The sequence below is a fragment of the Trachurus japonicus genome, chromosome 8, assembly GCF_045865225.1.
Source record: "Trachurus japonicus isolate A0001 chromosome 8, Traja_1.0".
Classification (NCBI taxonomy): domain Eukaryota; kingdom Metazoa; phylum Chordata; class Actinopteri; order Carangiformes; family Carangidae; genus Trachurus; species Trachurus japonicus.
The window spans coordinates 31,428,499-31,442,748 of record NC_140914.1 but is presented as its reverse complement, the minus strand read 5'-3'; the positions used below and the strand labels follow the sequence as shown (position 1 = coordinate 31,442,748).

The 14,250-nt window shown below is 41.0% G+C and overlaps 1 protein-coding gene across 1 annotated transcript; it reads right to left on the bottom strand.

The window, feature by feature from the left end:
• Window positions 1–705: 705 nt before the first annotated feature.
• On the bottom strand, window positions 706–2,648 carry hoxb13a (homeobox B13a). The gene is made up of 2 exons (XM_085785475.1): window positions 1,849–2,648; window positions 706–978 (listed from the first exon to the last, which is right to left on the bottom strand). Exons 1-2 carry the CDS (start codon window positions 2,555–2,557, stop codon window positions 731–733), a joined length of 957 nt encoding a protein of 318 aa, XP_085641601.1. The 5' UTR covers window positions 2,558–2,648; the 3' UTR covers window positions 706–730.
• Window positions 2,649–14,250: the final 11,602 nt, after the last annotated feature.

Genomic DNA, 14,250 nt, shown 5'->3' with positions numbered 1-14,250 from the left:
CTAAATAGTTAACACATTTCCAAATCCAGTTTCGCTCACTGCAGGCCTGTGTGTGAGGTGACAGGAGGAGTCGAACATCCAAATGTCACTTCACGGCCTCGTAAACACTCTGCAGTCAGGATTCCTCCGCGCTTTGTCCAGTTGACGCTGTATCAACTTTCCGCCTTTGATGCGACTTGTTTGCAGCTTCTTTACGCACATAGTTGTGTTGTGTTCAACGCACACGGATCGGACCGATAGAAGAGCTAACACTACGTCAGGATTAAAAGAATTTATTAAGTGCTGCACTATCTTTGATAACTGGTTTACAGGCGTTATAAACAATATGGACAGCATAATAGTGTGTTTCAGCTATTGGCTACTGGTCACGCACAGCACTGACAAACAATAGAACACAAACAGTAGACAGACAGGTACATTAAAGCAGACAGACAGCTGCTGTATTTACACGATGCCTCTGACAAGAAGATGTATCAGAGGGCCTTGCTTCTTTTCTCTTTTTTATCCTTAATGTCCTTTTCTTCGTCTTTTTTTTTTAAATCTTCCATGTTTTGACGCACGCCGTCGCGCACAGTCCCAGTCTTCTATTTCCTTTTTCTTTTCTTTCTTTTTTTTGTCCTCAATTTTTTAATGTATTTTCACTCAGTTCATTTTTTTTTTTTTTTTACCAGCAGGCTGATGCGCCCAGTTCCTTCACTTAAATCGTCCAAAACACGCTGAGCTGTCCACGCTACGGCGCGCTGGTCTTCACTTTGGCCACGAACTTCTTCTCCTTCACCCTCCTGTTCTGGAACCAGATGGTGATCTGCCGCTCCGACAGGTTGGTCGCGGCCGAGATCTTCCTCCTCTTGTCCTTGGTGATGAATTTGTTGGCGGCGTACTCTTTCTCCAGCTCCTTCAGCTGCAGCTTGGTGTACGGTATCCGCTTCTTCCTGCCGCGGCGGAAAGGCGAGCTGTCGTGCTGATGTGCCACCACATCTGTTCAGAAAGCGGACAAAGAGAAAGAGGACAGACAGACAGGCGGTCTGAGGAACGAATGCTGCACATACACACACACACACACACACACACACACACACACACACACACACCGGGGACACATAGCAAAACACACACTCCACGCTGCGCTTGTTGCATTTAGCGTCTGTCGCGTAAATGACAAAGGAGGACAGCGACTTTCTGCAACCGACACACACAAACACACACGCAGGCAACATGGTGGATGTCTGTTGTCTGCATGCACAACACGACACGACAAACAGACTGAGCCGCACAGTTGTAGTGTAACTACATGTTTATGCATCCACGTGCAAATGAACAATAACAGGAACCACAATCTCATTATTGCGCCTTTTCATTTATTGCCTAAGCACAATTACCCTGATTGTAATAAATAAATTCAGGCTGATCTGAAGTCAGCTGTTTGTAAAGGCCACTACTTAGAATCCACATGGTTGTGCTGATCATTAGACTATCACAATGTACATGAATATGATCTTATTATGGGATTAAACTAGATGGGTCACTCAGCAGCAGCAACACCTGACCTTTTGGTTAATGAATGGCCTTGTCGAGCATGAAGCAGCTGAGACCTATTCTCCATTCAAGTGATGCTGCACGCGGGGAATCCCCCTCGTCACGTTATAGCCCGTGTGCAGCGCCAGTTCAAATTTATGAACGACTTGAATTATCAGAGAAAATAAATCAGCTACAAATTTGGATGAGAATACAAATCTATTATTTGTTATAAAATGTGACACAGCAGCTGCAGCTTTACGCATCAGTCATTTGGATGCATCACTGGACAAAGACGTTTTAAAGGAGAATTTAAAAAAAGCGAAGTATTACCAGCCAGAGCGGACTTCCAGAGGTGTCCGGCCTGTCCCTGGTCCTTGGAGCAGTACATCTGTCCCCCCCAGCCGTTGGTCAGAGCCCAGGGCTGGTAGCTGTCCATGGGGAGCAGGGTCTCATGGCGCGGCTCGCCGGTGCCCAGCGACTGGACCACCGACACGTCCAGGTAGCTGGCCATGGACTGGTACGGACTCGGGTAGCCGTGATAAAAGGCGAACTCCTTGGCCCGGTGGTTCGGGTATTCATCAGAGTTGACTGACTGTGTGTCCATGTACTGCGAGCTGAGCGCGGCCCCGGCTGCCTGGGTGCAGGACTTGAGGGAACCCCGCCCCATCCTGCACGGGTAATACCCGTTACCAAAGTAGCTGTAGGGTAACGCCGGGGCGGCGGAGGAGCTCTGACACGGCCCGGCCGAGCACTGCTTCCCCGACGGCGCGCCGGTGTCCCCGGATGCCGAGGCGGTCACGTCCACCGTGGGGTATCCGGCTGAGGAGTGCACCAGGCCGGAGGGGTGTCCGCCCAGAGCCGCGGCGGCCGCCGAATGCGCCATGATGTTGCGGCACTGACTCGCCGCTGTGGCCGCAGCGAAGTTTCCGCTTCCCACCAGCCCCTCCATGTTCTTGTTCAGGTCGTCCAGGTTGTTGTCATACACAAACATCACCGTGTCCGCTGGCCAGCGTGGGTTGAGGACCAGGGAGGCTGTCATAGGCTCTACTGTTCCCGGTCTGGTCTCCGTTCTTCCCCGTTTCCTCTCAGACTTGGTCCGGTGCTGTGCACTGAGCTGCTACATTGGCTGGATGGGGGAGAAAGTGCTGTGTATTTATTCGTCTGTCACCGCAGTCTCTCCTGCCCACATGTACTACAACTCAGGTACTTCACATGTACAGTTACATGCACTGCCTTGGCACGCGTGCGCTGACTCGCTGCACCATTTAGTAACGGCGCTCGCTCGCAGGCAAAGACTCCAGGCAACCGGCCGGACCCACGGTTACATCCCAGCCGCAACCTTGACGCAACAAGCCCCCAGGACCAGCAGAGGAGGGAGAGGGGGGGGCGCGCCTGTCCATTGGATGAGACCTGAGCGTCACGTGATGGGACAAGAGAAAAAAAAGATGGAGAAGAGGAGACTTGTTGGGGATTGTCAGTCAAAGAGAAACTATTTTTACGAGGCTCGAGCTGTGGCACGAGAGGAGCCTGGACAGAGTCCTGTCACTGCTCGGTGCAGATGCATCATGTCAGAGTGTGTGATCTGTGGCGGCAGCTTCAAACAGTAACATTATCTCTCTGACGCCAGATACAAAAAAATAAATGACTTGAACAGAGGATGCTGCGTGTTGTGCGTAAAGACGCACGGGCCACGGTGATTCCTGCCATTAGGTCAGTCCTCAACCACGCGCTGACTGAGACAATGCAGATGTTGATAAGACTCATGATGAAGCATCAGAGGAGATTTCCTTTGTCTGGGTGTTTATTGTGATATTAGTGCAGCAGGGAGCGTGTGTGTGTGTGTGTGTGTGTGTGTGTGTGAGTGTGTCTGTGATCTGAAGCAGAGCACAATAACACACAATAATACCTGAACTTGTTTATATGACTCATATTTGATCCAATCTCGTCTCCAGTCAACACTGTGTGTGACTAAGTGAATGTAAATATAACAATAATATTAATAAAAAAGGGGGAAAGAGCAATATTTCCTTATTAAAATAGTTAATTCTAGTGAATATTGGCTGAAATCATCTGAAGCCCAGAGTAAAATGCTCACCATTACACGGAGTTATGGAGACATTTAAAGACTAATAATCGGCAATGCCAAATATATGAAAACAAAGTTTATCGCTGTCATAAAAGTATTAAAAATCATAACGTACCGGGAGAAGTTCCAGTTTAAAGAAAGAGAGACATATTTCATTATTAAAATAATTGCACCCGCTTGGACATTTCTCAGAGTGAATTTATGTGCGCTTTTCGTCTGTCCCGTTCTCACATCATCCGCCTGAAGGAAGCGTAAACGGGATTTATAGAGGGGGGGTTGGAGGTCTGAAAGCTCGAGAAACACGGATTCAGAGTGAGTGCGCCGCAGCAGCGTTATTTGCGCAGTCACTTCACTGCTGATGGTTTTAGATTTACAGAGACCTCTCAGTTATTTTAGCTTGAACCCAACAACTTGCTGCACAACCTACACACACTTACAACAACGTGGTTTACACGTAAAATCTATCCAAATGGATATACTATAAAGTCAAACTAATTATGGTAAATTAATTACCAAACAGCTATCAGGATCCAGTATAGTTGTAATGATAATATGCTGCTGTGGGTAATGAGGCCACACTGCAGGTCAGATTCACAGAGGACGAGCTCTGACGCATCATATTTGTCACACCGCGCACTGAGTATTTGAATGCAAAGATTCTTAGACCTACATTATTTCTATGTGGTTTCACCTCCAGACATAATGTGGCTGGAGAAACTGCAGGGCTGAAGATGAGACGTATAATAGTTTAGCATTAGATTGCATCTGGCTGCATCAGGTTCTGCTCTGCTGCTGCTGCCATCATACCTCTATGACGCACAGCAGCCAGGTCGGTGTGACAGCAGCCCTCTGCGGCGCTGGCTGGCAGCAGACAACAGCAGCAGGTGTGAAGCCTCTGGTGATGGAGGTGGAGGCTGAGGATGTGAGCCGGACGTTAAACACACACATGTGTCTGTTTGCTGCACGTGTTACTTCCACTGCGTGTATAGGTGTCAGTCTGGAAGGAGCCGAGGTCTGGGATTTGGTGGAGACCGGACTAGGGCACGTGAAGTGATGGCGGCGAAGAAGTGAAGAAATGTAAAATTAAAACACGCTTATATATAGAACATTTCACATTTGTATTTGACGCGTTTTTGAGTCAGAATGTAGCAAAAATAATCTGAATTTTAAGCATTAAATTTAGGATGCGTGTTGAGACTATGAGGAAGGCCGGTTGGGTTGGATTTTTCAAAGATTTCATTATTTCTTTTCGTATTATTCATACCAGGTTAAATAACGTCTCTCAAGCTAAATGTATGATGGAATAATACTTTAAGGAAGATAAATGGTAAAATAAATAAATACAAAATCTTAAGTGAGGGTTCACTTTTGGAGTGGAGTTTGTTAACTCCATAAGATGGTTAACATCGTGAGATAAAGCTGAAGAAGGAGCACAATAGAAGCGGAGTTTCCCATCATTTTTTCAGTTAATTTCACTCATACGTTGCAATATATATTATTGCTTTCGTACTTTATCTAATTTATTTCTATTATTCCTGTTTTGATTTAATTTCTTATTACATTTCTCCTTGCGCGAGGCCACTATTATTTTGTGCGCTCGTGTCAAATTTGAATTTCCTGAACACATATAACGGTTCCTACACCTTCTCCTTGTCAACCACTGCTTCCAATGTCAAGAATGAACTTCCAAATGAAAAGATGAGAATAAATGACCACGATGAGGGCAAAGTGTCTGTCAGAACATCAGCTCCGTAACTGAAGAGTGTTGATGTCGCTGTGAAGCTACACAGAGTTTCACATGTCCGTGTAGGAGTGAAGGTGTGTGTTCAGGAGGAAGGACGGTGTTGTGTGTTGTGTGGATCACAGCAGCTGATCGTTATTTCACCTTCACGGCGACTGGCCGCTGGTTTCAAACTAAACTGTCTCTCAGTTCCCGGAGCAGCCTGAGCCTTGGGCAGCAGACACACACAGCACACACAGCACGCCGAGCCACCCAGACAGCCAGTCTCTCTCCCATGGTGTGGTCTGCCACCGGGTGGGAGGCGGGGGGGTCAGCCCGGCCCCTGAAGGTCAAGGTCAAGTTCAACCTGGAAAGAGAGAAAGAGGGGAAGAGGGGAGGAGGGGGGAGGGTGCAGACAGAAACACAGACACATGAAATGAGCTCAAGTTCAAGGCCACTGCAGCAGCACACCTTGACTTCTCTCTCTCTCTGTGTGTGTGTGTGTGTGTGTGTGTGTGTGTGTGTGTGTGTGTGTGTGTGTGTGTGTGTGTGTGTGTGTGTTACCATGCAGATAAGACAAACAGAAGACGCCATGGTGTCTCGGTGATGGACACCGGCACGGTCCAGTGTGACCAGTATAGACCCGTCAGAAGACAAACAGTCACTCAGTCAATCATTAACCAGAGGAGGAATACATTCAACATTCACCACGGCGCGAGATGAAGACACTCAACTGTCTGGAGGAAACTGTGGTCCATCAAGTGTCCATTGGCCTTCAAAATAATCATTAATAATATTCAGATTATTTAGTAGTAAAGACCTAAGATTATTGATTTCATTTCACGTCAACAAATGATCAAAACAGTCATTTTCCAAATAACAAAATGCTGCATCTTTCATCTTGTACAGTATTATCCTCCATGTAACTCTGCCGCTATCATTTCTCATCAGCATTTTACAGTGTTTAACAGAGGTTTAGGCTCAGTTGCCGTTTATTGGATCCTATTTAAATTATTTTTTAAGTATGCTTCTTTATCTATTATTTATTCTTATTCTTATTCTTTTACATGGCAATACTTAATCATAATAGTCTGCATGTGGTGCAGGCTTAAAACGTGTGAATGACATGATTTCTGTATATTGCCTCCATGTTAGTAGTTTAAACCATGGCCTATTTAAAGTACCTGACAATTAGTGTTTTTTTGTGGCTGAAAAAGCCGTTTAGGTCTGACACAGTTGCTTAAATAATAAACTATAAGGATTCGCAAATCATATTTCTCATCTCCTCTGAATGGGTTTTGTCATTAGCGTTGCCCAGTGACTCGCTTATACAGTAGAGAAACCTAATTCCCATTAAACTCTGACTGTGAAATGTTTGAGCCTGGACACACACTCACACCGCAGCGGGCAGGGTGGGGGCTGTACACGGATGGACAGTATTAGAGGAGGGGGTCATCTTTAATTAGCTGCAGAGATTTAGGCCTGCGTGGACAGACTAGAACATTGTTGTTAAATGTTAAAAATGTAGTAGCTGTGAATGCACGCGCCGATGATTGACGTGACCAACAATCACAGTGTTTAGCTTTGGCCTGCAGAAAACAGCGGTCACAAAAAACTGCAGCTGCAACGAAATTACAATATATGACGCAGAAGCCACGAGGAGCAAAGAGGAGACGTTGTTGACAGAATAATAAGTCATACATGGAAAAATCACATATGAATACGCACAGACTGACATGAAATGCATTATAATATAAAAGTGAGGCAGAAATCTAGACGTCATTTGGGGAAAGTTGTACCGCAGACAGGCCCGTGTTGTTTCTGTGGCCTGTGACGTGGACAGCGCAGCTCATATTCACCATTTTATTCTCAGACAGAAGTTTTCATCTCAGAGATAAAATCTCTTCTGGTGATCAGAATCGGCAAACAACATTTTTTTTTTTTACCACATATAAAGTATATTCATTTTCAATCTATCTATCAGACTTATAGGCCTATCTCATGTTCAGTCAAATTAAGTTGAATGCAGCTGGGTTGTCGAAGGGGCGATTTGGAAAAATCCGCTTTGAAAATACACAAATGACTGACAAGCAGAATAAAGAGCGTTTAAAATTTAGATTTATGTTTTTACATTGTAGAGACATAATCAAACTTTATATTATTGTTGAAACTTGAGATAACGGGCAATAGAAGCAATGAAATGCAATCATGCACGCGCGCTTTGAACTGTAGATTTTTCAGCTTAATGTTGAGGTCTTGAGGTCTGAGAGTCTCTGTGTGACTCAACAGCTTATGGTTAAAATGTGAATACTAATATTACATAGTACAAAAAAAACAATTAATTAATAAAACCAAGAAAAACTGAAATAAGCTCTTGATCTAACTCCGGGTATTTGTCTCACACGGAGGAGAGTGTCGGCCTCATAGTTCAACTTTTTTGTTGTTGTTGTTGTTTTTTGCTAGTTTCCTTAAGCTGTTGTGCATTCTTAATAACAAATACCAATATACTATACTGACAGAAAATATGACCTGAACTACAGCATGCAACTTGCAACTGTCTGTGTATGCGTGTCTGCTGCGGCGGGACTCTGAGGGTACGAATTATAATTCCCCAGTTTCTGTCTGTGTTCATCATCAAAATCCTGAAGTTCAACAGAATCATCCTGATAAATCTGGAAAAAAAAAAAAAAAAGATGTGGTGCGCTGCGCTGCGGTGCCGCGGGCGCAGAGGAAAGATCCTGTCCTGAAGCCTGAGAACAAAACTGAAGATGAAAAACAAGTTAACACAGACAGGACTCACATCAACACACACTGGATGGATGGATGAATAAACAGGAACTGTAGCCTACATGTAATAAGAATAAAAATGATCAATCGACATGACAGGTGAATTTCAGGAGATGCGACCAACAGGTTGACGTTTAAAACCCTCCTGACAGAAGATGCTGCATGTCGCTGCTGCACCGTGATGTAGGACTGAGACAGGACTGCGCCTTTAATGACATCACAGGGCGGATGTCTCTAATTTGATTTCATGTCTCTCTGCTTATCAATATTATACAGTGGACCATTTTAAATATCTCATACTGTTTTTATTGAACCATTTTCAATTTTCAAGAGTGAGAGTGAGTTTCTTCTTCAGACCCTTGGACTGAATATGACCATTAGGTGCTGGTACAGTAGGCTACACCAGTGTTTCCTCAGTGGCTCCTCATTCATTTCAAAATGAATATGTAGTATATGTTCTGTGACATTAAAATGACAGTTGTTGCTGCTGTTCATCAGGTGTGTGCTCAGGTGTTACTGTCTGATGATCAGGAAATGAAGCTGTCAGTCATGTTTGTTGAGCTTATAATGCCTCCTGTCTATCACTGCAAATAGAAACATATGAACATTTGAGTCATTTTTTCTAATCGTCTCTGTGACTCCTTCATTTTTTCTCTGAGTGTGTCCATCCAGTGCTGTTAACTCACCCTGCTGAGAATCATCACTGTTTGAGTCTGAAGACAGAAAAATAACTGTCTGAGAAATCAAGTAAACCAAACAACTCAAACAGTACAAGATGGCCTCAATACAGCGTTTCATATTCAAATGAGTATTGTGTAAACTGATTTATCAAAAAAGAAAAAATCAAAAAACCCTGGCTTTAATAAAAAAAAGACATATGATACAAAACGCAAATACATTAACAAATCCTTTCAGCATGTTGATCACATTTGCATGACTCTAATTGGCCTCTATATGCTGAGTAGTGACTAAATGACCTTTGACCCTATTAGTCTGATGAACAAATTTGTAATTTTTTTTAATTCAACAAAAGTTGTAAAAGTATCAAATTCAACACTTTTTAAAAACTGAGTGCTTTCAACTGTTCCTCCTATAAGTGCAGGACAAATGTTAGTTGACTACATTGATTGAATGACAACATGGACATTTCCATAACAAATGAGCAACCTCAGGCCACTGAGGAAAACCATTAGATATGGGTGAAAGCTTAAGCATACTGAATGGACTCAGTACATGATCCTCAAGACAGAAACTGAATAAAGACAGAGAGCGGTAAAAAAAAAAAAAAAAGAAAGAAAAGAAAAAGATCAGCTAACACAAAGTAAATCTCAGTGTGTCATTATTTACATGTGTGTTTCTGATAGAGGCTGTTACACAGCATTCATGGTGTCTGCTGTCCTTGAACTTGACCTTGTTGAGCATTTAACAGGAGAGTGACTGTGTGTGTGGGTGTGTGTGTGTGTGTGTGTGTGTGTTTCCCCTTTATCTTTTAAACAAAATTAAGTTTAAAAAAAAATCCAGAAATGTGACAATGTGAATGATTCTTTCGTTTACTGGTCTGTTGATATTTTTATATTTTTTCTGTGGGTCTGATCACTGAGGAAACAACTGGATCACGACTGAAACGTATTTAAACTTAGTGTAAAATCCCGACCTGGTGATGAACAGAACATCTAAACTGACCTGACGACACAGTGAGCAAGCAGCTGGAGTTTCTACAACAATTATGTGAACATGAGTCTGTTGATTAACTGATCAGGTGACTGAGAGAAAATCCATTTGCAAAGATTTTTTTCAATAATCTTAATAGTTTTGTCATTTCAATGTAGAAACATCTCCAGCTTCACATTATGAAGACTGCTCATGTGGTGGATAGATGATGATTTGTGAATTTTGACTGATAAAATAAATCCTATTCAGTAGATAACTTGATAGTTAAAACAAGCAGAGAAATATGATGATAAATAACTGAGTTACATAATATAATATGAACATGTTCAAATGTGATGAGTCACATAACCTGTGTTTGAGTGTAGGAAATGAAAAAAAAAAAATCAAAAATATAATTTCCACTGTAGTGTCATGGTTAACCTGCAGGTCATGTGGTAGCCACTATTTTTCCAATCTATTTATTGATTACTACTTTGGAAACAACAGCCTTAACTATAATTATGAGAAACAGTTTCTGTATATTTTTCAAAAGCCAAAAATCGATGGAGACTACAAAGAGTCCACTGTATGAAATGCCTGTTCTATACCTACTGTTAAGCAAAACTGTGTATAACCACAACTCAACACAACTAATGTTGTAAAAGCTGATTTCAATGAAGTTACGCTTGTTTGTTCTTTTTTATTTGACATAATTATTGAAATTTATCTGATTAATAAAATGAATTCAGTCAATTTTTGATTAATGTGAGTAAATCAATGTTTCTTAGCACGGACATTACTTTTTTTCTTGTTTTTTCTGCCAGATTTATCATACCTTTTAGGGATGCAATTATTTTTCTGTGAACACATGATGGCCATTAGTTCTCCTTCTAATTGCCATATAGGAATAAGACATTTTCACAGTGCAGAGTAGGTGGTATGGCTCAGGTTCTGTCACCTGCAGCTGCTCCATTTCCTTTGTCCATTGGGGCCTGTGATGGCAGCTCTCTCTGTGTGGTGTTCTGTTCCGTCATTGGCCAACAGGAGGGAGAGTTGTACCTCCACATGCAGCTCAGGTGATCATCAGACAGAGACGAGTCGACTAACTCTCCTCTGTGTTTATCAAAATCACCAGTTAAACACTGCTACTCTGACAAACAGCCACAGTTGGGGTTACACATACACAAGCTTCCTTCTCTTGTCGACACCTGTCCTGTTGGATTTAGTTTTTATTGATTGACAACACCAACTGTAAATGTTATAATATATATAATATTTACAACTGATAACACAACATCACTGTAATGACCTCATTTGATTAAAAATGTGAACCTCTTCACTGGAGCTTCAGACTATCTTAGATCAACTAGTGACTTGTTGCTATATTCTCTGACTATAATCTGTATTCATCTACTTGGCATTGTACACTGTCACTTGTCATGGTCTGTGTCTTGTTTCCTGTTTTATTATGAAATTCCTTGTGTCTTGTCTTCCTGTGCTCTCCCTCTTATGCTCTCACCTGTATTTGATTACCCCACCTATGTCTCGTTTCTCCCTCAGTGTTGTCCCATTGTCTTTTGTTGGTCCATCTTCGTTCGTCCCCTGTACTTGTGTTCCTGTTCCCTCCCAGTTTTGCCTGCAAGTACCTTTTCTCGGTGAGTTGAATGAATTGAGTTTTTGTTTCAGTGTCTATATTTGGGTCCAATTCTCTTGTTGATTTGATTTGATTTGATTTGATTTCTTTATTTAGCACACGTTAAAACAGTGCAAGGAGGGAACGAAGCCTGGATTGTACAAAGTTCCACTCCCATCATCGAAGAATTACATGGAACTCAAGATAAACAATGAGAAATACAGCAAAGAAAATTCAAAATAAACAATCAAATGTACAGGGCAACATAGAAAGACTATGAAACACACACAACAACAAAAAAGGAAGAAGGATGCATAATTAACATTAACAGAAAAATAACACTGAGGGTTATGACATCAGGTGTTTTTTCAGTAACTTTCTCAAGGATGTGTAAGATGTTGTTGACCTCAGAACCACATCTAAACCATCCAGAGTTCTGGACCTCTAAATGTGATATTAGATTGATGCCCAGATGTTCGACAACAGGGTAAATGAAGATTGCCACTATGCCTAGTAGAATATGAATGAAGGTCAGATGAAAAAGTAAAAACATGTTGAAAAGTGTCAGGAAGATTTTGTTTAGCGTTGATAAACTTATGCACAAACAAACGTGAATGGAAGACATTAAGTTTATGAATGGGCAATATTGAATATTTCATAAAAAAGGGGTGCAGATGATTCTAGTCTACTGGACCGAGAGATCGTTCTTAGAAATCTTTTCTGAATTAACAGTAATTAATTAGTTACCCTGACATCACTCAGTAAAAATAAAAACGTAAAAAAATTTGAAATTAAAAATAGCTGAACACATCTGGATGAGGCCTAAGTTCTCATTTTTGATTGTTGATGTTGAGCAGAATCTGTTTTTTGTTTTGGTTTTCTGTGTTTTCTCAAATTTATTCAAACATGCAAAGAATCCGACATTATAATGATGTTGAAGACAAAGAAAAACAAGGAAAACAGAGTCAGACAAGAGAGAAGTAAACACCAACATCATCAGGGGATCACAGCAGCCACAGCGTCCATCAACATGTTGACACCCTCCCTCCCTCAGACTCAGCCTACACTTTCACCTCTGTAGTTTCATGACATTTAGACCGACAGACGGGCAGATGCTGCTTGTTCCAAAGCCCACATGCTCCGCACCTCTGTGCTAGTTTCCACTACAGCCAGTGTCTCCTGCACCTCACAGATACACGGACCTACAGGCAAGATGTCCTGTCGTCAACATCACCCTTTTTCTTTTTATTCAATTTTAAGGCAAAGAAAAATATATAATAAAATATTTTAGTACTCGGTGCTAGAGAGCGTACCACTGTGAGTGTGCTGTTGGGGTGGGGGGCGGGGGGGTGGTGTCCATTTTCCTTTTCTTTTTCTTTTGTGTTAATTTATGATTTTTATGCACATTTGTTTTGGTTTTTCTTGCACCTTATTGAAGTGCAAGGTTAGACTATCACTATTATTATTTTGTGATTTAGTTGTTAGTCATTTTGTACTGTCTCCATTGTCAATTAATGAGTCATGTTTCTTGGTTGTAACTTGTATTCTTGTTAAATAAACATTTGATCACAAAAAAATATATATATATATATTAGTTTGGTCTAAGATTAAGATTAGTCTTTCACTAACCCTAAAGGCCAGGGTTGAATATGAATTTTAGTCAAACCTCAGCAAATGTGCATTGGAATAATAAAATCTAGGAAGATGAAACAACATTAGCAGAGTTGATTAAACTCACCTGACTTCCACTATTGAATAATGGCCCAAAGTATTTCTGATAATGATGGCACGATGAAGATGTTTGACCATTAACTCTTCACTATATCCATAGATATTTATGTAACATTTCGGTAATACTTTATTTGACGACTAACTCATTATAACCATACTTAGAATGAGTTATAATGCAGTTGCACTATGCACTCACACACAGCCCTGCATAATGCCGTTCTCTCTCATAATGATAAAAATCTGTAGGATACAATAAATGCTTTCTCTTCGGACTCAGAGGTCAGGTATTATGACAGACCCGTGTATTAGTAACTCACTGACAATGACCACATCGATAATACAGTATAAATAGTTATAATGTGTAACAATTGGCTTATAAACATGTAACACAAATATATCACTTACTTCTGCTTTATATAAGGCTTTATAACCCTAATAAGGTCAGGTAACACATTATAGTCATTATAACTCTATATAATACTTGACCTTATAAGCCAATAATAAAATCTGTATGATGTGTTATGAAACAACATAAGCAGATGATTAAACTCACCTGAGTGTTTCCATAATTGAATAGTTATACATATTTATAAGATAATGATGGCACGATTATAAGATGATTTGAATTAATGCATTCATCTAATGTGGGCATTAGATATTAGTTACTAACAATTATAACGTATTATAACACCTGACCTTATAAGTCATGATAAGATGCTTTATAGTGTGTTATGATTATTGTAATAAAGCATTATGATCATTTCTGAGTGTTTATAACTATAGTTATACAGTGCTATAACTGCATTATAACTCATTATAAGTATGGTTGGAATATTTCAAAGGAGGTTAAATCGAAAGCAACTGGACTTAGTTATTTGTCTAGGAAGACGTTTCACATCGATCCAATAGGCATTATCATAGTTCATGTAATCTGTTAACAATTGGGACTTATAACTATGTATAACTATCATTTAACCTCTTGTGTGGGCGTTCACAAGGGTGATGATAAGGTTTTATAACATTTAAAGCACATTATAGATCGTTGGCAAACTTGGAGCACAAATAATACCAGTGACATCATCACCCTTATAAATGCCCACCAAGAGGTTAAATATTGTTATACAC